Genomic DNA, 23,788 nt, shown 5'->3' on the forward strand with positions numbered 1-23,788 from the left:
AATCAGAGGTGCTGCCCCAAGGGTACACTCTGAGAAGGGAGGGAGCAGTGAGGGACAGAGGGTGGCAGTCACACAGTGATACGTCTCGGCACCCAGAGACGCCCCAACACTCCTCTGCTTCTACTGCCTGGGAACCTGGGGAAAGTGCTGCAGAATGAAAATCCTTCCTAATCTCCATGGGCTGATGCTCTGTTTACACAGGAGGTCAGCGTGAAAGCCTGTTTTCCAGTGGAGGAAGGAACAGAGGAACAAGACATGTAGAGCTCCAATGTGTCACACTGCAGCCTCTGGGAAGGAGCCTCACCACCTTCCCACCTGTCCTTCCTGCCCTCAGATCCTGCAGGGCCCAGTACCTCCTTGTCCCTCTGCCCCTCAAGCCATAGGGGACACAGCTATGTGTGGCCACTCCTTCTGTGTCCCAGGTTCTGCTCCAGCCCCCTACTCAACAGCTAAGGACAGGGCACTGTCTTCTTTTCGGAATAAGGCTTTCGCTGCATTTTTTCCTGACGACAAATGTTCATTTTGGGGAAATCAGAGAGATGACAAATACCCTTAAAGAAATGTGTAACTCTATCACATGGCAACAGTGGCTCTTTCTGGGTCAGGCTCCTCCTCATACAAATGTCTTTACCTCACAACAACCTCACAGAGTTGACTCCCATTTTTCTCTTCACCAGCAAGGACGTCAAGATGCAGATTGTCAACGGGTTTTCCAGGTCACTCGGCTGGCGTATGGCAGTACTGTGGTAGAGGCAGGCTCCAGCCAGACCCCCAGAACCCACCTGGTGGTGCTACTCCTACTGTGTAGTACTGTGGTGCTACTCCTACAGGGCTGGCAGCCAACTCTGATGGCGCCAGTAACCCTGATGGGACCCCCGGCAGGGCCACCTGAAGACCCCTTACCGCTGGAAGAACAGCCAGTGTGGGCGGGTGTGGCATGTTCTGAGTCTCGCTGAGCGCTCCGCCCATCAGCTCAGCTTGGCAGCAAGTTTGATAAGGGGCTCAGTTTTCCTGCCTCACTGAAGCGCAGGCTGAGGACCAGGACCTCTCCGGTGGGGAGGGAGAGGGCGTACGTGCAGGTGGGCAGCACCACCCACCTGGGACTGCAGCTGTACCATGGCAGCCTCCATCTCCGAGTTGGACTCGTTCAGGTCGCGAATCTCCTGGTTCAGCTGCTTGATCTCTTCATCGTTCTCCAGAACTGCCCCAGAGAGAAACCTTGGTTGTGGCCCTCAGCTTTGCGCCCAGGCCAGCAGGTGGGAGTGCAGTGGAGGCCTGTTTTCTAGGGGGCCTAGGGGGCCCGTCCAAGCAGAGGCAACCTGCCTGGCTCGGTGGGCAGCTCGTATCCCACTTTTGTGCTGGAAAAGTCGATCTTGGAGACTAGCAGCCGTGTGTCTACATTTTTCCCCCTGACCCTGGGGCACGGATAGGAGAGTATAAATCTTTGGCAAGTGTTAATTGCCAAGATAAAGACGGAAGTTTTCCAGGTGGTGCCGAATTTCCTCAGCTTCCCCTTTCGTTGACACTAACTGAGTTCACGAATCCACAAACCCTGAGAGCGTGGCTTCTGATGCCGCCATCAGGGTTCTCTGATGCCACCACTTGTCAATACCCAGGTTAGAGCAAGCATGGCCACTTGAGGGCCAGGATCCCAGACTTGAGGCGACCAGGGGTCCAGAGCTAGGTTGGGAGACCCGTCAACTCAAGTAAGCAGTCTGTCTCCACCATGACTCACTCTAGGAGGGGCCTTGTCTCCCTACCTCCTCCCGCCAGTACCTGCTCACTCACCCATGTCACAGACATCGCTCGGAGGAACTGCAGGAGGGACACCTTACCATCACTCGTCTTGAACTTCGTGCTGAGAACCTCATCCCCTGAGACTTTTCCCTTCTTTCCAGCAAAGGTTGCTCTGGGACAGCCAGATAAGCTGGAAGCAAAGGTCACACCAAAAACCAGTCCAAGGTCACATACCAAGGGCCAGTCTGTGATGACACATCACAATGAAAGCCAAGTCCTCATTGGCTGGCAGCCTGGTAGGACCCTGGTTGGAACTTTCTCATTCGTCTCCTCTTGCCACCTGCTCCCCGGCTCCGGCCGCCAAGCTTCCACACCCCTTACTCAGTAGCCCAGGCCTTTCCCCGCTTAGGCCCTAAAGGCTTATCCCCAGATTGCCTGGGCCAAGCTCCTCACCCCCTTCTCAGAGAGGCCTCCCTCCCTCCTCCCTGCCACTATCCTCTCCCACAGCATCTATCCTCTTGGCCACACTGCAATATCTTACTCATTTGTTTGGTTATAGTCTGTCCCTCACTTGGCCCAAATCAACTCTTGTCCTCTGCTCTCCTGAGCCTGGTATTTGGTGGACTCTAAGTCAAAGCTTGTGGAACGAATGAGTTCATTAATCTTTAGGTGGAGAGACAGGGACGGAACAAAAGAAAGAGAAGGTTGCTGATGAACAGTGTAGTGACCCCTGCACCTTGGCCAATACCTCAGCTGCCTGGCACACAGAGGAATAGAATGGGGGAGGCAAGCCGTCCCCAGGCCTGGGACAGGTGTTGGGGGCAAATGAGAGCCCAGGCAAGGAGGGGTCTTGTCGCCATTCCCTTCCACAGCAGGCAGACGTGGGCCCAAAGTTCAAAGAAGAGACCCCAGCAGGAGGGGCCAGCTTTTCATGAGAAGCCGGCAGCCTGTGTCAAGAATGCACACACGAGACTCAGGGCTCCACTCACTCTTGCTGGAGGGACTCCACGTGCTCCACGTGGAGCAGCCACATGGGGTGCCACATGTCACAAACACCATGATCTGATACTAACAGATTTTCTATGGCTTCCTCCAGTCGGCTACCAATCCGGGCCTTGCTTTTCCCTGGAGAAACTATAGGCCACAACTGAGCCCTTCCTGAGTCTGGTCCTTCCTGAAGAACCTTGCCCACATGCCCAAGGCCAGGGTCCCTATGAAATGCGAGCCGTGCAGGGCAGTTACCTCCGGTGGGTGAGGAAGCTACCGTTGGCATGACCGGAGCCATCACAGCCTGGAGTGGGGCAGGTGGGCCCTTCGTTCTTCAGTGACTTCCAGGAGAACGGTGAGCCATTAAGAGAACCCTCTTTCTGCCTCCGAGCGGCCAGCGGGCAGCCAGATGCACTTCTGTGTGAAGCATATTTGCCGCTGATGTGACCGAGCCCCACACAGCCTGGCACAGGGCACCTGGCACAAAGAGGTCAGAGGTGAGCACTGAGCACTAGATGGGGGAGGTGAAGCCCAGAGACTCTCCCATGCCAGACACTGAGACTGCTGGGGGCTCCTGGATGAACTACCACGTTTGGAGTGATTCCTGAAGCCACAAGTCAGAACCTGGGCCTTCCCAACCAGATGTGAAGGCAACAGGGATCACGTTCCCTCTCCAGCCTCACCCTCACGCCTCCTGCATAGTTGGAAGGTCAGCAGCTACCTTCTCTGAAAAGAGAAGCTACCTTCTCTGGAAACAGCTACCTTCTCTGGAAGGAGAAGCTACCTTCCCTGAAAGGAGAAGCTACCTTCTCTGGAAGAAGCTACCTTCTCTGGAAGGAGAAGCTACCTTCTCTGGAAGCAGCTACCTTCTCTGGAAGGAGAAGCTACCTTCTCTGGAAGCAGCTACCTTCTCTGGAAGGAGAAGCTACCTTCTCTGGAAGCAGCTACCTTTTCTGGAAGGAGAAGCTACCTTCTCTGGAAGCAGCTACCTTCTCTGAAAAGAGAAGCTACCTTCTCTGGAAGGAGAAGCTACCTTCTCTGGAAGCAGCTACCTTCTCTGGAAGGAGAAGCTACCTTCTCTGGAAACAGCTACCTTCTCTGGAAGGAGAAGCTACCTTCTCTGAAAGGAAACCCTACCTTCTCTGGAAGCAGCTACCTTCTCTGAAAGGAGAAGCTACCTTCTCTGGAAGCAGCTACCTTCTCTGGAAGGAGACGCTACCTTCTCTGGAAGGAGAAGTTACCTTCTCTGAAAGGAGAACCTACCTTCTCTGGAAGAAGCTACCTTCTCTGAAAGGAGAAGCTACTTTCTCCGGAAGCAGCTACCTTCTCTGGAAGCAGCTATCTTCTCTGGAAGGAGCCATGATGCCCCCGTGCCCTGGGATGTCTCTCAGGGGCCTCTGGGTCCACACCTAGACCTCTTGCTGCCACATCACTTCTATATCACCCCAGCCATGTGTAGTGAAGTGAAGGTGTCAGATGAAACCATCCAGAGGCCACTCCCTGGGAGATTGCACCAAGCACAGAGCCTGGGGGCCTGGGCGGTCACAGAAGTCCCAAGAGTGCCCTGAACCAGGCAGCGCGGGGACAGCAGGGGCTCCATCACCCCACAGCATCCCAGAATGAGACTGTCACGCCATGATGTCCGTGGATGTCCCCACATCCGAAATGTGTGTTCTGGAAGGAAGAACACAGGCCACAGTGCTCATTCAAGAAAGACTCAGTTCAGACATTCCATAATGACTCCTGCCAAGCTGTTGCAGAACAGGGAGAGAATCCTCTTGGGAAATAGCAAATGCCCCAGGAATGGTTGAAGTAACTTGAGAAAAGGTTCAGAGCAAATCCCCCTCGTGCTGCCATTGGAATGAGTGCACCACAGAAAACTGGCTGGAGCAGGGGGCCCTGGCCATCCACTCTCATGGGATCCAGGTGGGACCTGGGCCAGGAGCTCCCTGCAATGCCTTCTGAGCACCGACATTTCAGAATCATGGTATCTGAGCTCAGGACCACCTAGGAACCAACAACTGACTGGGGACAACATCCTCCACCTAGAAGTTCGGTTTTCTCCCCCGCAACAAATGAGACTCATGTAATTTCCCATTTGTTACCCACTTTTTATAAGCCACAGACGTGGCAAACACACAGGGCCCTGAAAGGGGACACACGGCCCCAGTTTACAGAGATGGGGTTCCTTGGGGTGGGGAAGTCCGAGGCACAAAGCCTTCAGGAGGGCAAGGGTCGTTTCGGGGCTCCTGCTCCAGCAGGTGAGGGGACGGGGCCTCGTTGCCCAGAAGTTGTCCCCATACTCGGGCGTCACTTCCAAGGTGGCCACTGCAGACATTTTCGCAGCCTCCTTTGCCTGGATCCAGCCCCACTTGTCTCCTCTCCTGGTGCCCATCCCTCTCTTCCTCATCCCAGCCACATGGGCCTCAGACATGTGGCATGGCCACTGATCCGGTCCAAGGTCATCTCAGCCATCAGTCCAGAGTGGAGACACTGCCAAGGGCCTTGGAAGGACCCCGGGGACGTTCCATTCTATGTCTGCCCCTCGCACCTGGACACCTCTCTGCTGTGGGGTCCCAGGGACACGGGGCCAGGTGCTCTGAAAGTGCCTGTGAGCACCTGCCATCACAAGATCAAAGGCCAAATGAGAGGCAGCCCTTCACAGTTACAACACACAGTTGAATCTAAATTCCTTTTTCCAACTTTGTTTGCGAAACTCTAACCCTCCTCATCACGAATGACCCCCGGGAATTTATTCGTAGTGAGTATTTCGGACATGTGGGTGGTAACACCACTTCTCTGTCCCTCCACAACCAGTGTCCAAATCTTCGGAGCTGTCGGGTGACCTCACATTAAGGTGTGTGTGGAGTGCCAAGTCAGGCAGCTTCTGTACTTGCCAGGTAGGCCGGTGGTAGGGCACAGGAGCTCTGTGCCACCAGGGTCCCAGGGTCAGAGGCACATCTCTTTTGTCAGATGTCAGTGTGGCTGGGGATAGCGCGGGGGTGGGGTGGGGGAGGGGGCACGGCAGGGGCGGGGAGGGCTCTCCACAGGCGGTAGGCGTTGAGCTCCTAACCCTACGCTGGAACACCCACAGACCTTTACGGCCAGTTATTTAGTTTTGGCAAAGGGATTTAGCAGAATGTGCTGACATGACTTAATCGCAAACGGTGCAGACACAAGATGTCATAAAGGGAACTCTTCCTCCAGCAGCCTCCATAATCCCATCTAGCACGCGCTCACGAAATCCCGTCACGCAGCAGGACCTGATGCCCCGGTTAAAGTTTCTGCTGCAGTCTGCATTTGTTTAAAGATGATAGTCAATTATAAATACAGTTAAAGTTTATGGCTGGGGAGGAGGCCCTAGAATATGGAGGTGCTGAATAGGCGCCCCTCCCCCCCACCGCCGTGCCATGAAGCCATTAGGAACTTCAGCCATCCTGTAAATGCTGACCTGCTCCTAAGTCATATTCTCCACTGGGCTGAAAAAATCTCGTTTTTAAAAAGCAAAGTTGACAGCACATTAGGAGGAGGAAAACCATTTTTCCCAGTTAATTTGAAAAATGCTGATCTTGATTTTAATCATTTGCAAATGCAGCACAATTCACTTATCATATCCTTACAGCAGGATCCTTGCTAAATCCATAGCAGCTTGCATTTATATGATCGCAGGCAAATTCCTGGCTTCTCAGAAAGATAAATACTCTGTATCCAGCCTGGCATTTAGTAGGCTGCATTCAGGACACCAATATCCACAAATTTTGTGTTTTTGACTTAGCACCCATTCTAGTTTCATTGTAAAAAATAAATGAAATAAACCAGCCACAGCCTTTTACCACCGAACAGCTGGTGGAGCCGGCCCCCTGAAGGATGTGACGCTGGTCAATCAGACCTCTCCTCCTGTGGCCAAGCGGATGTTTGGGCGCAGCTGGGGTGAGCTACGAGCTGAAGCTCCAAGGAGGAGCAACCTGTCCAGGTTGCTTCCCTCTGTAGGGGCGAGCATCCAGTTGTTCTTGGCCCAAAGGTAACACGCAATCAGGACAGACCCGCTTTCTGTGGACCTGCCTGGCTATGCCCTGACCAAGCCGGCTCCAAGGCGCTGTGCCACAACACAGCCAGAACCATTCCCTTCCACTCCTCAACGGGCAAGGGGACCCACTGCCTGCTTCGTCCAGTTTTGGCTCTGAAAGTCCTGGGCAAATCGAATGGTGGGTCAGTCTGTTAGCCATACCTGCAAGTGGGGGGTTTGGGGGCAAGTTTCTTTCTGGAAAGATAAGCTTGCAACGATACAGGCCCCTACCAAGCGGGGCACTCACAGGTTCAGAGTTCACACGCAATCCCCCTGATGACACGTTAGGTACCCCCAGTGGGACAGTCTGGAGAGGGTTTCAGGGACTTCAGTCACGTAAGGCCCAGGATGTCCCCTTTCCTCCCCCACGGCAGTGTCGAGGTCCCAGTTCGGGGCGACCCTCCTGGGCTCCCTCTTTCCACACCAGCTCCCTGCAAAGGCATGTGAGTGTGCAGACACACACGATTTGAAGACTGGTCATCTTCCTCACCCTCTTCTCCTCCTCCTGCACCTGACCTTTCCCATCAGACCACATTTGTGCAGGTTGCAATACCCACGAGCGCCCTGTGGGGCTGCCCCATGCCCTGAGCCTACACCCGGGTGCCCCCCCCACCACCACGGTGCATGGGCAGCAGGGCCCTCTGCCTCTCCTGGCCCCATCAAACACCCCCAGAACTGAAAAGCCCACACAGGAGGGCACTGTGTGTGCCCTCAATACAACACACGTGGCTCACAGCCTCGTAGGTGTCCACATGCACAGTAGGAGGACTTCTGTAAAAATGGGCATTGTCATTGCCCAGCTGTATTAATTGAAAAAGGAGCCTAGAAGCAGCTTTTCAGGATCATAACACACAGGAAAATCCCAATTCTGCAAAGCAACCAAGGGCATCAGCAAGATCCCAACTTACTTCATCAGCTCGGGATCTTCCTTGTCATCCTTTGTGGGCGTCACCCTGGCTCCACTTTTCTTGGCACGAGGGCAGCCTGACAAGCTAGTTTTGAAAGAGGAACATAAGCCGTGGTCATTCCAGAACAGCAGCTTCTCACACCCATCTGCCCCTCCCCACCCCTCCAGCTCTGTGATCAGCAGCCCCAGAGGATCCCAAGGAAACTTCTGTCATCGAGCACTCTACTGGACAGTAGGGCTACGACAGGAAGTGGCACCACGAGCCCTCTCGTTCTGGCTGCTAATAGCAACACGATCAGGCTTTGGGCACGGCAATTCAGACGACAGCGAGGAAACAGGCTGTGGTTGCCGCAACATTGACGCCTTATCTGGGGCACCGCAACTGCATCTGAGGAGGAGACCCACCCCACCCCATCCAGCCCGGCACCCCAGGCCACGGCAGCCTCACCTCCGGTGTGATGCGTAGTTCCCCGTTATGTGGCCAGAGCCGTCACAGCCGGGTGTGGGGCACCTGTGGAGGACAGCGGAGCTGGAACCAGAGCCAGCGAAGACACCTGGCCACACAAGGACCCCCTCCGTGCTCAGCCCCGATGCAGGCCCACCCGCCTCCCTAGCACTGGTCTCACAAACAGTGTGTGCGTCCTGGCTAGCCTGCTGCCGAGACGTCCGGCCTTCAGAACTTTGCCACCCCATTTCCCCAAGGGTTCCAGGAAGGCCAAGATGAGAGCACATCTCCACTGCAGGAATGACAGGCTCCCGTTTCGGCTTTCTGCAGGGTTCTAGGCTGGGCTAAAAGGTTCCAGGACACACATGGGCCTTTGAACAGTGTTCAGGAAGGCAAACCTAACACTTAAGACAGGTTCATCTTCCTTGACGTGGCTAGGAGGAAGAAGGGTTGTTCTCGGGGAGGATTACCACCATCTGAGCAAAGGAATAGATATTTACTGAGCACCCATGACCCACCATCCACAGCGCTGGTCACCTAGAGGTGTGATTCTCAGTGAGTACAGAATTTGCACAACCAGAGGCTTTTCAGGGGTGGCAGGCACTGGCCAAGGGTAAGGAGGTGGGGGGGGGGGCACAAGACACAAAAGCCCAACTGTATGCATCCAAAATGTTTGACAAACATACCACATAGAAAGTAAAAATTCCACTTTAATGTACAAGTATGGGTTTTCTCAAATTGTTTTTCCCTGAATGTCCGTGGAGGCAGAATGTCAGAGTGGGGAGGCGTGCCTGACTCTGCAGGGGAGTCCACCAGAACCCTCTGGAGCAGGAGCAGGTCTTCCGCTCTGCACCTGGGTCCGTGTGAGGGTGCAGCTCTGACCCCGTGGGACTTGGCAGGATCTGAGGGCTTGCATCTGGAAAGCCTGTTATTCACAGAACACTTGTCTACCGTTTCTGGTTTCAGCCTCGCACGCAGAAAAAACCGTGGGTGCCGAGGCTCTTTCTCAATATACAAGTGGCCCCAAAAGGGTTCTGGAGACTTGATCAGCTGGAACAGGACATAGGTCTCTGCCTCTCAATCAGCAGAGTTCTCTGAGGCACTCAGGCCCCTGTGCTGTGCCCAAGGCTTTGTCGGCACCCTCTTCCACGGGCAAGTGCAGCGTCTGACATTTGGAGTGAGACAGAGGAAGCCAGCACAGCCAAAGGGCTCCCGCACAGCTTCGGGCTGCCTCCCAGACCTCAGCAGGCCAACACTGCCTGTTCCGCATCAGAGGACGCTCAAAGCTGGCATGGCAACGTGGAGGAGTTCAGTGCCCATCTGACCTGCTCCTTCTCCAGTCCCTTGGACTTTCTCAAGGCACCCTCCTCATCCCTGCCCTATGAGCCACACATGAGATGCCTCCCTGGCCTGCTGGCAGGCCAACCGGTCAAATCACCATTTTGTCGGATTTAGGGGTAACTCAAACCCCTTGAGGTTATGATGGCTCCCGCTCCAGGCATGTGTGGTCACATATCAACACACACACATCTAGGGCCAGGAGGTTTTTGCATTTTCATAGAAATCACACACCACCTCCATCTAGGTGGGCTTCGTCCTCCCAAACAAACCCCGAACGGGTGCACCACTCCTGCTGGGATGCTTTGTGTCTCTGCATCATCCGAGGTCCCGGGGTGCAAGCTGCCGGGGTCGGCCCCCGGCTGTGGGCACCAAGTCCTTCAGGCATGTCAGGGTATGCCTCACATGACTCTCTGCTGAGGCCGAGGCCCCGCTGATGCCCTGCTGCCCCCTCCTCAGCTCAGAGCGCCCTGCTGAGCACTCTCCTGGCCTGCCGAAGCTAGAGCCCTTCTCCTGCCCTCTGGAAGGCCAAGTGCAGAGAGTGCGGGTGGTGCTTCTCCTGAGTCTGTAGCAGCTCAGGTGGCTGCCTGGGCTCTGCTTCTTCTCGGCCTCAGGGAAACGTGGCAGAACTCAGGCTCAGTGCTACGGGTGGCGGCCAGGGCAGCATGGCCCCGCAGCAGCCCGGGGCCTCGATGCCCAGAAGTACAGGTCCATACTGTGGTGCGACCCCCAGTGGCACCTGTGAGTGAGGCTGGCAGGGGAGAGCATGCGCGTGGGGGTGGACCCTGCCAGGCCCCAGCACACGTGGGCCTGGCGTCCCCGGGGGTCCCACTGAGGCACGCTGTCTGCAGACAGGTGGGGCACCGGCTCTCCTTGCTGAGGCCTGACTCAATGGCTTTTCCCCACAGCTGTATCCAGCAGAGGATGAGGTTCATGTGCCTGGAGAAGCAGATACCCATGCTGGGCGCTGGCAGTGTCAGCCACTCTTGCGCCCCTGAGGACCCACAGGGTCAGTGGCAGGAACCCTCCCAAACATTTGCTTCTGGGTGCATCGTAGTCCTGCGTCTCTGGGACTCACTACAGCTTGGCGACGCACACCAGGTCTCGCCTCTGAGCCCCCTCCCTGACCCACAGTGGCGGGGGGGGGGGGCTGTCCCTCACCTGGTCACACACCTTACAGGGTATGTGGCTGCACCCCAACTCCCCGCACACAGAGTGGGCTGAGGGGCCCAGGGCAGCTGTGTGCCCTGCCCCCGACCACACTGGGCACATGAGAAAGAAGAGTAGAAGCCCCTGAGACTGGATTAAAACACGGAAAACACATCACCCGAGACTGTCGCTGCACCCAGTTACTGACAAGGAGGCCTTGCTTGCAAGGCAGTGATGTAGACGTCTGTGCCCCTCTGGGGTCAGGTCACCATCACGCACCACTGCCACAAGGCTGGTCAGGAGCAGCCTCTCCGAGATGCCCACGGGACAAGAGAAGGGAGGAGGGAGCAGAAGCACCAGCACACCGGGAACACAGTGGAGCCCCGCCACGTCCACCCAAAGCCCACGCTGTGGCCTGAGAGGGCAAAGAGTGGACTCCCACACAGAGACCTCTGGGGCCAGAGAAGAGCTTGGGAGGAGTCGGGTACCTCGGCCACCTTCCCAGACCTTGCTGACCCTTGCTGAGACTGATGCAGGACTTGTTTTCACATGGGGAAGACTTCCTGTTGCTATTTCTAAACAAGTTCAGGTTAAAGTTCCCCACAGGCTCTTAGTCTCAGAAGAGTGCTAACCCTCCCAGACAGCCACGTTTCCAGGCCCAGACCAGGCCCACGTTGTCCTTCCAGCAGCCCCGAGCACCTGCTCTGCAGGGAGAAAGGTCCACCGCGCACACATGTGTTCACACCTAGAGCTCTAAAATCATTCAGACCCTCAAACTGGAAAACCACGAAAACTAATCATAGTTAAAAAGCAAGTCGAATTGGAAAAGGAAACAGGAAAAAGGGAACGTGGGAAAGACGGTAAGAGAAGACAGGGAGGAAAGGAGGAGGGGAGCTGGGGGAAGAGGGTCCTGAGCCTGCAGGACTGATAGACTTCTGGGGCTGGACCTGGTGAATGGATGAGTAACTATGCAAATCAGCCATGATGAGCTGAGCCTCAGAAAATGTTTACATTAAAGCTGTCAACACTTAGAAGGACAGTTCTGGTGGTGAACCCTGCTCAGAGCAGAAAGCCCCATGGGTAACAATGAGCAATGACACGCCATGGCTGCCGGGACCAGATAGGCCTCCCCAGAGTGACAAAGAGGAGACTGGCAGGATGGGGAGCTTCCAGAGATCTACAGCTTTCTGCCCTGTTTCTAAATCAGCTCAAGCCCCTTGGACGCCTTTGGCAATAACAGCTCCTCATCTTACAGTCTCTAGGGCCCTGGCTCCTGTCTGGTCCCAGAACAGGATGAGCCTAGATTCAGGGCCCCTCCATATGGAGAGGATGAACACCCTGGAAGAGGGAGTGACCCTCGAGGAAAAGAGTAGGGCCTCCTTCCTGAGCCTTTGCTCAGCCGGAGAGCCCAGGGTCAGCACGGCAGGGCTCAGGGTCACAGCGGCTGCAATGTCGCAGCTCAACCAAATGCATAAAAATCAAAGGCAGTGACAGTCCCCAACTCCAGCCCCAAGAGGAAGGACACTGATACCTGGGAAACCTCTGGGTGCTTGCGTCGCATTTGAGCGGGGCTATCAGGCAGGCTAGATGGTGCCCGTGTGTTAGGGGCAGGGAGGAGAAGCAGAGAGGAGGGGAGCTCAGCAAAAAGAAGGGATGAGTGTGGGAGGATCACCAGGGGCCAAGACAGAAGCAGCTGCAGGGGCAGTAGGAGAAGGAAGGGCAAAGAGTTTCCTCTTTCATCATCAGCACCCAGTTCCTTCAGTAAGAGCTGCACAGCCTAAAGCCCGCTGAGCCACAGCAAGACTTAGAAGCCAAGGCCAGCTCTGGGCTTCTCCCGAATCTCAAGGGCGGTGAGAAAAGCAGGCCCAGACAACCCCGTACAGGGTCCTCGGGAGAGGGAGAGACGGGCTGGGCCACCAGCAGCCAGAGGCGGGTCCTGCTCCCCTCAAGGCCCTCCAGCCCTCGGTCCTCAGAGCAGCTAGCAGACCCGAGGGCAGCACAGGAGCCTGCGGCAAGGGACAGGCGGATAGCAGCACTCAGAGCGAAGAGACACAGGCAGCAGCGGCAGCAGCAGCAGCAGCAGCAGCAGGAGCCCCAGGCAAGCAAGCCGGCCCCTCCGTGGCCTCTCTCTCTGCCCCATCCCGCCGGGAGGGGCTCCCCTGGGGCTGGAGCCCTGGAGAAGGCCGACTTTGGCTGGAGTCTCACGGAAGGAGAGAGCAGAGCAAGGGAGCCGCCCAAGAGATGGGTGGCCAGGAGGGCAGACATACTTGAGGTCAGCAGAATGGGCAGCCATGAGGTTTCTGAGGCTCTTGTCAGCAAGAGGGCAACCAGAGAGGCTGAAAGAGAAGAGATGGGACATCGGGGTGAGCCAGAGGGGGAGCAGAGGAGGAGAGGGGAAGACCCACCACGCAGCACCCAGGCCAGGCTGGACCCGAGCAGGGACAAACCTGCGGTGAGAGGCATAGTTCCCGGTGATGTGGCCGCTGCCGTCACAGCCAGGGGTGGGGCAGCTGAACAAAGGAAACAGAGCGTCAGAACAGAGAGCAAGGCACACCTGCCGGGGGCCAGCCCCCCGGGCGGAGCCTACTCAGCAGAGCAGCTGACACTTGCTCTCCACTCACCCCCTCAGTCCTCAGAGCACAGCCCTCACCGCTCAGACTGCGACTTTCTCCCACACAACTTAACTCGAGGAGGAAAGAGGAACCAAATGAAAGCTCAGCTCGAAGCCAGGGTGTCCCTGGAGCACATGCGCTCTGCACGTGCACACGTGTGCACCCGTGAACGCGTAGGCAGGGAGTTCCTTCCCTGAGGACAAGGCCAGAGAGCAGAGCCTGGGGACAGCCAGCAGCAGGGTAGGAGGAAGCTGGTTGGGTTCCTCGCAAGGAGAACAGGAACCCCAGAAACAAACTGAGCACGGGTGAGGTTCCACCTGTGGTGCAGGTGCCAGGTCCCACCCCCCACAGTCCTCTAAGGAGAAGCAGTCCTCAGTGGGGCTGACCGGAAGGCTGCGGGGTGGCATCTGACCAGGGGATGACTCGTATCTACCAGCAGCGGCCCCATTCTGTAACGATGTCTGCTTGAACCCTGCGGGGACAAACTCAAAGGGGCCGCTGGCTGGGCTGCCACAGCTGAGGGCACCGTGCCTCAGAGCAGAGTACAAGTCAGGCCTGGGCTCCGTAAGCCAGGGCCGAGAGCTGGGGCTCGGGAGAGGGTTGGCTTCCCTCAGCCCTCCCGCTCTGTGGGCCAGAACAGAGGCCCTTCCTTGCTCTGAATCACTTCAGAGGGCTGTGTGAGATTCCAGCGCGGTGCCGAGATGACAGGAAAGCTGTCACCCATCGCCCGGCTCAAGAGCGTTGCAGTGCAGGACGCCCAACCTCTGCCCAGCAAGATGGTCCGGCCAGGAGGGCGGTCAGAGCTAGGCCAGGGCAGGGACAGGTCCAGGACTGAGAAGACCTGGTCATTCAGGGCTCAGACTAAGACATGCTTTTTTCCGGACCAGGCAGGTCCTCAAGGAGCCCTCTTGGCCCAGGTGGGGACTTACGTGAGCAGCTCCTTCTTTATGTCCTTGGAGAGAAACTTCATCTTAAAGTTGGCCAGGGTGACTTCCCCAGGGTACTTGCGCTCCTCAAAACTCTCTTCCGACACTTCCTGGTCATCTGCTTCAGAAGAAGCAAAAGAATGGGCTGCTGGCTCTGACTGCAAAAAACCAGCAGGGAGACGTTTTAACCGGCTGGCGGGGGGCCGGGTGCCCGAGCCGGGGGCTGAGGGAGAGGGGCCTTCAGAACAGTGTTCACAGAGACATTTTCCGGTTTCTCCTGCCTTCTGGATGGGGGAGGAAGACTTGCCCGCAAGAACACAGGAGACAGCACCCCTGAGGGGCTAGAGTGTCCCCCCCCCCCCAGCAAGAGCTCCTGAGCCGCCCCAGGAACGAGGAGCCCTGCCTACTGCCCGGAGCTGGTGGGCTCTGACACCTTCCCGTGGCCTCAGGCCTGTGGGTCACCTCCACCTAACTGCCACTGGGTCACCTTCTGGACACAAGAACCTATGCAAAGTGCAGCTCTTTCAGTGCTCAGTAGACAGTAGGCACTCAACAAGTGCTTGTTGAAATGCTGTAATGATGAGATGGCACAAGGAGAACAATAACATAAAAATGTGATAAAAATACTCAGTGACCTTGTGACCCCGTGGCCCTATGCCTCCCCACCCAGCACGACACCCTGACCACAACAGGCAGTTCATAAGCTCGAGTTCTATGTCTGCAGTTGTTCAGCAACCACCAGAGGGCAGGGTACTACGGACACAGGGGTGGACAAGGACAGTCCCTGTCCACAAGAGTGGGAAAGCTCAACGCCCGGCAAGTGGGTCTACATCAGAGGCAGTTAACCAGTGTGACAGTTCGTGGTCCACATCCCAGTGCTGGCACTTGTGTGTCCCAGGCAAGTTGTTCAACCTCTTGGGGCCCAGATGCTACACTTTAATTTTTTTTTTAAGTTTTCATATTCATTTTTAGAGAAAAAAGAGAGAGAGAGAGAAAGTACAAGCAGGTGAGAGGCAGAGAGGAGAGACAGAACCCCAAGCAGGCATCAGCACAGAGCCCGACACGGGGCTCAAACCCATAAAACGCGAGGCCACGACCCGAGCCAAGACCAAGAGTCAGTTGCCCAACCGACCGAGCCACCCAGGTGCTCCTAGAGGCTACACTTTTAAACTTGAGAGAACAGCAGCCCCTCACGGGATTTCTGGGGAGTGGAGCCCAACGTAGCGAAGGCTCTGAGCCACTGACAGTGAATCTTGTCAATGTGGCGGGTGTTGCTATTACTGCCACAAATACTATTATTGGACAAGGTGCAGACCAAGTGGCTCATTCCCTTGAGCAAGTTCGACTTAAGGTGGGTCTTCGGAAAAAATGGCAACTTCCCGGAAGCCCCGGGGAGGAGGTTGTCCCAGAGCAGGGAGAGCCTCCCAGAGGCCCGTGGATACTGTCCTGGCTGCTGCCCAGTGCAGTGGGCTCCTTCCCATGGCTTCAGGAGTGTGGGTCACCTCCACCTGGAGTGGGAAGTGAGACTGAGAGTAGAGATGCAGCCTCACATAGGACGGATCAAGGAACCTTGGGCAGAGCTGGAAGGAGAGTCTGAGTCGGGAGCCCAGGGCCATGACAAAGGGACTAGGAAGGCCTGATACAGAAGGCCTTTCTGGGGATGACCCTCCTGTGCCCAGGAGGAGAGGAAGGGCCTGGGAGTGAGCGGAGGCTCTAGGACAGAGAGTGACTGTGGGGTGGAGTGTGGGGACCGACTTGACTGGGCGGGGACCTCAGGACCCCTGAGACTGATGACATGAATCCTGGGGTGCTCAGAGGGTGTGTGAAGGGAGGAGGGGAGGGGCAAGGCAGCCAAGGATGTAGCCTGAGCTGGGGATCACAGACAGGTGCAGGGAGGGGTCAAGGGAGGGACTGTAGTCACCAGGAAGGGCAGGGAGCAGCTTAGACCTGGGGGCAAGACTGGAACAAGATAAGAGCAGGCTCTCCTGGTGGTCTCTGAATAGGAGGGCCCCATCTGGCCTCATACTGGGCTCCCAACCACCACAGAGAAGACCACCCACACAGTTCAGCCCCCTCCACTCAGGGCTCAGTCTGAGAGGTACCGCTCTTCTGCGGCCTGACACCAAGTTGTAGCCACATGACTGAGCCAAGTGACCTCAGCCTGGGGCCCAGTCTACTCTGCAAAGTAGGGGTACACGTGAAGTGTGTAGAGGGAGCCTGGCTCACTGGGGAGACTGAACTGCAAGGGTGGTGGGTTCCCGGAGAGGAATCCTAGTCACCCCACCTCCTCCTCCGCAGGGACCTGCCCCCCTGCCCTTCTAGGGTTGGTGGGGAGCTGGCAGAGATGGGGAGGGAGAACGGAGGGGACCTGCAGGCCTGCCCATACCGTGCGGAGGCTGCCTGAAGTCTGCACCATCCTCACGGCTGGGCTTTGCTACTCAGGATGCACACCTCTTTGAGGAAGAGCCTTCAAATGGCCCCACTCTCGGAGGGTAGAATGATTGGAAAAGGATGTTTCACTGTCCCCAGACTGCAGCTCCAACACAGACGCCTGGCTTCTTGCTCTTTACCAGGTGGTGCTGGTCTTGGGACTCGGGCCACTGACCACCACAGGGGCTCCCAGGGCCAGGAGCTTTCTCCTGCCTCTGTCCAAGGAGCCAGGTGGCCAGAGTGTCCTGTGGATGGTGAGGAAGGACTGCTGCCGGAATTCAGGGTGTCCCTATCGGGACAGCAGGTTGGGGGGAGGCCACAGAACCAAGGAATTTGGGGCCACTCCCAAATGTCTCCGATGAGATATGAAACAGGCCCTTCTCCTCCCCATGCTTCCCCCGAGCCCACAACGGTGCTGATCACCGTGTCCACGGAAGTGAGAAGACCACTTCTCTCTTGGATGGGACAAGATACACCACAGCCCAAGGGTGAAAAATTCCCCAGAAGGGCGGGCCGAGTCCTAGCTTCCTAGAGGCGGCGAGGCGCGGTGTGGACAGGGCTCGGAAGCTCCTCCTGGAGAAGCGGACACTGCTTTACGTCAGCCCTCGGGTCCCACACCCACCTCCTCAGGCTCCTCCTCTCGCTGGCGGCTGGGCTTGGTATAGTCCAGAGGTCGATCCCACTCGTCCTGGCGGGAAGCCTGGCTGGACGGGGGCGAGGTCATGGAGCCGCTTGGGGCACTGGTGCCGCCGTGGCGCTGGGAAGCATCAGGGGACTTCACGCCAGGGCTGCTGCCGCTGCTGCCGCTGCTGGGGAAGGCGCTGTCCCGCTTGCGGTGTTTGCGCATGCTCAGGTCCAGGGTTCCGTTTTCATCCACCTCGATGTCCGCAGCCTGCAATTGTGAAGGTGGGTCTGTGCTTCCCACGTGTGCCTTCTGGCACTTTAAGTCAGCGTTACAGAATGCCCGGCACAGGGTTTCCCTCGGAAGGAAGCAGAGCCACGCAAGAACAGAAGAACCTCTGGGAAGCAAGAATCTTGACTTGCCCCTCCCTGCACCTCACCCGGAGGAGCCTCCACTGCCTCTCAGGTCTTGCTAACACCACAAACCCAGACGCCTGAGACACGGTGAGCATGATCACACACGGGCAGGCGCTCGACATCCAGGCGCGGGGGCAACGCGAGGAAACGTGCGTGTGCAGAGCCCTTTGGTCCTCCTCAGGCACGGCACCCAGAGCTCCCAGAGGGAACCCATCTCACCCCCTCTGGTCATCAGGAGCCACCACCGGGAGGAAGACAATTTCTCAGGTGGACACCGGGTGTCCCTGAGCACCTTTTGTGTGTAGGCTCATGGTCCTGACTGTGAATCCCACCGGCCCACCGCTGTCTCAGACAGAGCTCCTTGTAGGGGACACACCAACCTTGCCGGGCAAGTCCTGTGGCTTCGTGCTGAGATTCTCAGGCATTTCCCAGCAGCGCGTGGAGAGGTTCAGGATGGCTGTGGCGGCCATGTGTGCAGCCTCAGCATCATGCGTGTAGTCGAAGCCTGCAGAAGAGGATGAAGTGCTGGGGCTGTGCCTGGGGGAGGAGGCCTTTGGGAAAGGTCTGGCTGCAAAAAGGGAACAACACCAGGCTGATATAGAACTTGAATGCATGGTGGCCACACAGACACGGGTGGGGCGGGAGGGTTGGGGGGAGGGCGTCTTCGGGATGGCTGGGGGAGCACAGGGTACAGCTACGTGGAGGGGCTTGGGGCAGGGTCTTTGTCCCAGTCACATGTGCCCACAACACACTCCTACTCGTCCTCCCATAGGGTACTGAGGACGCTATTTCTGGCTCATCTAAAATTTGGGCAGAAAGAACAAAACCTTCCAAAGACATTCCAGCATCCCTCTTATTTCAAACAAATACAAGTCGTCTATTGGTGAATGCTTCCTGAGACAGGAAAGAATTCTATAAGAGGAGGAGTGTATGGGACTATTGCTCAAGTAGAAAAATTTTTGTCACAACATCTCAAAAGGCTGATTTTGGTGTCCCCATGATACCACTTCAATAAAGTAACATTACTGTTCAAACAAACGTGACAAATGAGGACATAAAATGTTATCTCTTCCAGAAATTGTACGGTAGTCATAAAGTGACTCTCAAGCATGACATTTCTGATATCATAATATCACCAGTAAGTTTCCAGATATACGAAAAGCTCCTTGTGAGTGTTTGTTGGTGCCTGTACATGGTGGCAGGAAACCCCTGGCCCTAACAAGGGGAAGAGGTGTCCACACTGTAGCTGGCAGCTGCATCAGTTAGGATTTTCATTATTAACATGACAGAAACTCCTCACTGCTGCATTTCAGGGCCAAATACCCACTCCGAGATGCCAGTTCCAGTCTCGTGGGCACACTTCCATTTCATGTGTGTTTCCAGGGCTAAGGGGCTTGCAACCCACAGATTAGTACACTGAGTAACCAAAACAGTAAGGCAGGATTTTTCTCAAAAGTTTGTAGGAATGCATTTTGTTAGTTACAAGTATCCAGAACACTTGTGGCTAACACAACACACTGTATCCAGCAAGATGGTCCACGTGCAGGAAAGCCAATAGCTTCTGTCAGGCACCCAGGCTCAGCACAGTCTGGCTGAGTTGTCTGAGCCCCTGCAGAGTGGACCGTATCAGGGAAGTTACTCTCAAGCCTTTGGACATGCACACCATAAAGGGCTTGGGTTGTTTTGTTTTTTGTTTTTTGTTTTTTGTTTTTTGTTTTTTGTTTTTTATTTGGGGGGGGAAGTTGTTTGTTTTTTTCACGAATAGTGAAGAGATACATCAAGCTTGATGGGGAACATGGTGGCAGAAACATGGGGGAAATATAGACCCTGGGAAAGCCACCTCAGTGGACACTGGGACAGCTAGGGTCCCCTAGGGGAGAGATTCCCTACATGCTCCTGGCGAAGGGGGTCCCTCCTCCCCCATCTCTCAAACCCTGCGTCTCCCAGGAGCAGATCTCCCCTACTTACATTTAAAGGCTTTAGGTGAGGTTTCGCTGGTCTGAATCTTTGGGGCAAGCATGCGTTTGCCAAAAACCTGAGCGTCAAAACTTGCGTAGTCAAAGGTGACCTTGGAGAACTTCTCCAGCTCCTTGGCCAGGTTGGCCCTGGGTGTAGCAGGGGCCACACTGGGCCGGTAGCTTCCATACGGAGGGACTTCAAGCTGCTTCACGAAGCACATGGGCCTGAGGTGCGGATAGAGGTGCAGAACCATGAGGACAGGGCTCAGGGACCCCATGCCCCATCCCACAGCCTGGGCAGGAACCCTTCAGAACCCTTTGTGCACAGAGACCCTCCGCCATGTCCCTCTACTAAACGGTGCCTGGGACCTGATCTATATGAAGAACTGGAACCTTGGAGAAACAATGCCATGTGCCCTTGCAGATGGCATTAGCCAGAGAGGGAGGGCCCTAGACTTTGCCCCAGAACTTAGGTGAGCAGGTTTCAAACTGCTCTGCTACAAGAGGTATGAGTCCTTGGCAGGCAACCCTACAGGGGCATCCCTAGGACGGTGGCTAGCCACACCTAGACAGAATTCTCCTGGTGGAATAACAGAGCTCCCCAGTGAGGAGGGAGTCAGGGCATCTAGAGGGGACGGGGTGTGTTTCTGAGAATCAGGCTCAGGGAGGGCCCAACTCAGCTTTAGCCCTCACTACCCTTTGCTCGAAGGCAGTTGAGAAGAGCCCTGGTGGGGCTGAAAGAGTTAAGGACAGGAACGAAAGGGCCACTGCAGGCATTCAGTTCATCATCTCTGAAGCCCTTGGAAGAGCTCAGAGTTTTGAATGCGCAAGAGCTAGCGTGAAGACACCAGCCCAGACAGCACAGGATCCAGGGCAGGAAGAGCAGCCAGGTGGAGAGTGGCAACCGCACAAGGTGTGGACAGGCTTCTGCGCTACCAGCTCAGAGAGAAGGAAAAGAGGAAGGGAGGCCTGGGAGACCCATCTGCACACCCACTCTCTCTTTGCTCCTGAGTCTGAACCAAGAAATGACTTCAGTCTGAAAAGAGTGGATCACAAGAATTAAGAAGGGGTCAACGGCGAGGTCTTCAAGGGGCTGAGTACTACAAGAACTTGCATGTGGCCCCAAAACAGGAGCCTGGTGACAGAAAGACCTGCAACCATGAAGAGACCAGCTCTGAGTCTGGACCTTGGAAAAGCAGATACCCCCAAGCGTGGGCACGTTCTCCTTCCCCAAGGAGGGTGGAAGGGCCTGGTAGCATCTGAAGAAGTTACTGGAGTGTGCTCAGGCACCTCCCAGGAGAAAAGAGAATCCTAAATTTAACTTTGGTACCATGGCTTCCTGGGCCAAGGCTCCATCCCACAGCAAAGACTCAGTGTCTGTGACACTAGCAGAGATTTGCAAAGGCTCTCCCCACACCCCAGGGCGTGACACCCAGAAACATGGCCACGCAGAATGAACAGAACCTGAACAGAAGGCTTCTGCATCCTGGTCACCATCACGACCATTGGAGAGGTTCCTCACCACGGCCCGGGGAAGCAAAACATCACTATCGTGTTCAAGCCTCATGAGATACTTTCGAAGCCCACAGGAAAACATTGTTGCCCACTTTTACAGGCAAACAAATGGAGGTCAGACTTCCTGGGGGCACAGCCACCATGTCTGGAGCCTCCTTGCCCCCCACCCTGGGCTCACTGGGCCTCACCTGCCTGCTGGTTTGGCATGTTACCAGTGACTTAGATTGAGGCAGGAAAAGAATCGAGATAGTAAATGGCAGGAAGCTGGAAAGAGCAGTTACAGGATGAAGGTAAGAAGCCGCTTCCAACCATCCTAAGAGCCAACAGGTGGACGGAAGCCAACTGGATGTGCAGGGCCAAAGACACGCATAGACGGAAGCACAGGAAGGTGAGGCCCCGACCCCGGCCCTGGGCCCGCCCAGAGACTCCACACATGGGACCCACAGAGCAGGTCAAGGCGGGCAGCCAAGTTCCTCTGGTTGAGAATTTGCCAGGCACACACCAGGGTTGGACGGGCCCTGAAAGGAGGCGGGCCCCTCTCCAGACCAGGGTTCATGCTATTGCCCATGTCTGTGACTTCCAGGTGTTAGGCCTTTTCAGGGTACAGTGGCCCTCATCTCCCACATTCTCCTTTGGGAGGCAGACATGGAACTGTGGTCTGGAAAACTGAGGAAGGGGAAGAATGTATGAATCCTAGTCCCTCAGAGAAACAGGAAGCAGCGTGTCCGCTGAGGGAGGACAGTGAGGGGTGGGGTAAGGGAATCACCCAACGGGTAGAGAACTATGTTGAAGAGCAAGACCCTGAAGCCAAGCTGGCCGGGGGCCAGTGCCAACTCCCCCAGCCAGTAGGTGTTACCTTGGGCAAGTTCCCGAGACTCTGGCCTTACTTGTGGTACCCGCTTCACAGGGTCACATGGATGGCAGGAATGCTAAGCAAATGCATTCTGAGTGCTCTTTCAGGAGCCCCCTTATTGCTGACACGTGTCTACATGCACGCACACACGTGTGCACACGTGAACACATGCATACGCACACACACACAGGCCCACTGCTGCCTCAGAACCTCTGGGGCCAATGCTCTGAAGGGTACCACATGCACCCACTTCTCTCCCTTGGTTTATGGTCCTTCCTTGGAGTGAGACAGCCAGAAGGAGCAGTTCCGGTGCTTCTGGACAGCAGTGACCCTCGGCTGGTGTGGTCTGCCCTCTGGAGACAGGACCAGCGTCTCCACAAACAAATCCCTGAGTAATCTCAAGCGGTGAGATCAGACGCCTTTGGGGAGAGCAAGGCAGGGGCAGCCTCGTGGGTGTTTGTGCCACAGCTGAAGCACCGGTGAGGGGGGCAGATGTCAGATGCTGTCCTGTGTGTGCCCAGAAACTGTCCTCTGGGAGGCCCCGAGGGCAGCTGAGGGCATCAGCACGCACATGCACATGCACATGCACACACGTGCAAGCATAAACACTCACACACGCACACATACACACACATGCACATGTGGGAAGCCTCCTCTAACCATTTGGGGAGGCAGCCCCTTCAGTTGTGTGGCTCAATTCACTCACCTGAGGATCCGATCTGAATTGGAGCTATTCTTGGAAGGATCTCCCCCTTGCGGCTGTTGCTTCTCATGAGATTTGGCTAATTTTTCAGCAGCAGCAATGGGGCATCCGGACAAACTAGAGAAAAGGCAAGGAGGGCAGCTGAGCATTCTCCTTCAGATCCTGCCTGTCCAAGCCCAGAAGCCCACAGACACCAGCAGGAGCCCAGAGAAGGCTCCTGTCTCTCCAGGCCTGTCCTCAAGCCCTCAAGGTAGCAGCTGCACAGTCACTTTCTGCTTTGGGAAATTCTAAGCAATGATGCACACAGACAAAGTACATCCTAAAAGCCTTCAGGGCTCTGGGCAAAGGCACCTCCTCTAGGCAGGTCTGGGCAATGGGCCTGCCTCTCACCTCCCTGCTCTCCCCCGATATGCCAACACGTCTCTGGCTCAACTCAGGGAAGCCCAGGGCCCCATGGGCCACACAACCTGGGTGCTAACCCTAGAGGTTACAGACTGTACCAGGGCCACGGCAAGAGGCCCCAGCCCTTCCTAGGGAAGCACCCAACCTGGGACATCAGGGAAGCAACTTCATCTGTCAGGACAGAGCTGACCATGGCTGCTGGAGAGGTGACTAGTCACAAAAGGGCTCAGGAATTTAGCCTCTTCTCAATGAAGTGACCTCAAAAGCTCTGGCCTCCTTTGTGAGAGCACGTCCCATCACAGCCCTGCTGCCCAAGGCGCGCCAGGCAAGGGTGGGGGGTGTGGTCACCTCTCACTGTGGAAAACAGCAGATGGCTAAACCCTGAGTGCATCATGGGAGTCTCGCTTCTACCTGGGTCTCAGAAGCCACGGTGTAGCCCAGAGCTCGGTCCTGGCCAGCCAAGGCCCACCACGAGCAAAAGCTAGAGTGCAGAAGCTTCCCAAACGTCTCGCAGCCTCCACCTGGCCTTCCCGACAGGCAGCAGGCCTCTCTGAAGAGCGCACACCCATCCCTGCAGCCGCCCTCTGGTCTCTCAGGACCCCACCACAGCGACCATGCCTCTGGGTGCCACGCTGACTCCCCGCCAAGAGGCCTGCTCCAACCTCGCACCCGTCCCAGGCCAGGGCTCAGCCCACGGCCCCGCCCACCCCACCACACAGCCC

The 23,788-nt window shown here is 56.2% G+C and overlaps 1 protein-coding gene across 1 annotated transcript in view; it reads right to left on the reverse strand.

Annotated features, from left to right (window-relative positions):
• Positions 1–23,788, reverse strand: part of MYT1 (myelin transcription factor 1) — a 39,989-nt gene that overhangs the window by 3,422 nt on the left and 12,779 nt on the right. Inside the window, exons 8-19 of the mRNA XM_047069568.1 lie at positions 22,668–22,781; positions 19,604–19,818; positions 18,016–18,140; positions 17,220–17,489; positions 14,171–14,325; positions 13,077–13,139; positions 12,897–12,965; positions 8,146–8,208; positions 7,699–7,782; positions 2,980–3,201; positions 1,836–1,927; positions 1,098–1,201 (exon numbers count right to left, since the gene is read on the reverse strand). Of these exons, the coding sequence (XP_046925524.1) occupies positions 1,098–1,201; positions 1,836–1,927; positions 2,980–3,201; positions 7,699–7,782; positions 8,146–8,208; positions 12,897–12,965; positions 13,077–13,139; positions 14,171–14,325; positions 17,220–17,489; positions 18,016–18,140; positions 19,604–19,818; positions 22,668–22,781 (1,576 nt within the window). The remainder of the gene's footprint in view (positions 1–1,097; positions 1,202–1,835; positions 1,928–2,979; positions 3,202–7,698; positions 7,783–8,145; positions 8,209–12,896; positions 12,966–13,076; positions 13,140–14,170; positions 14,326–17,219; positions 17,490–18,015; positions 18,141–19,603; positions 19,819–22,667; positions 22,782–23,788) is intronic.

This window comes from Lynx rufus, unplaced genomic scaffold (genome assembly GCF_022079265.1).
Source record: "Lynx rufus isolate CCGP_SWC_20201006 ecotype Redwood Valley unplaced genomic scaffold, mLynRuf1.p SCAF_8, whole genome shotgun sequence".
Lineage (NCBI taxonomy): Eukaryota > Metazoa > Chordata > Mammalia > Carnivora > Felidae > Lynx > Lynx rufus.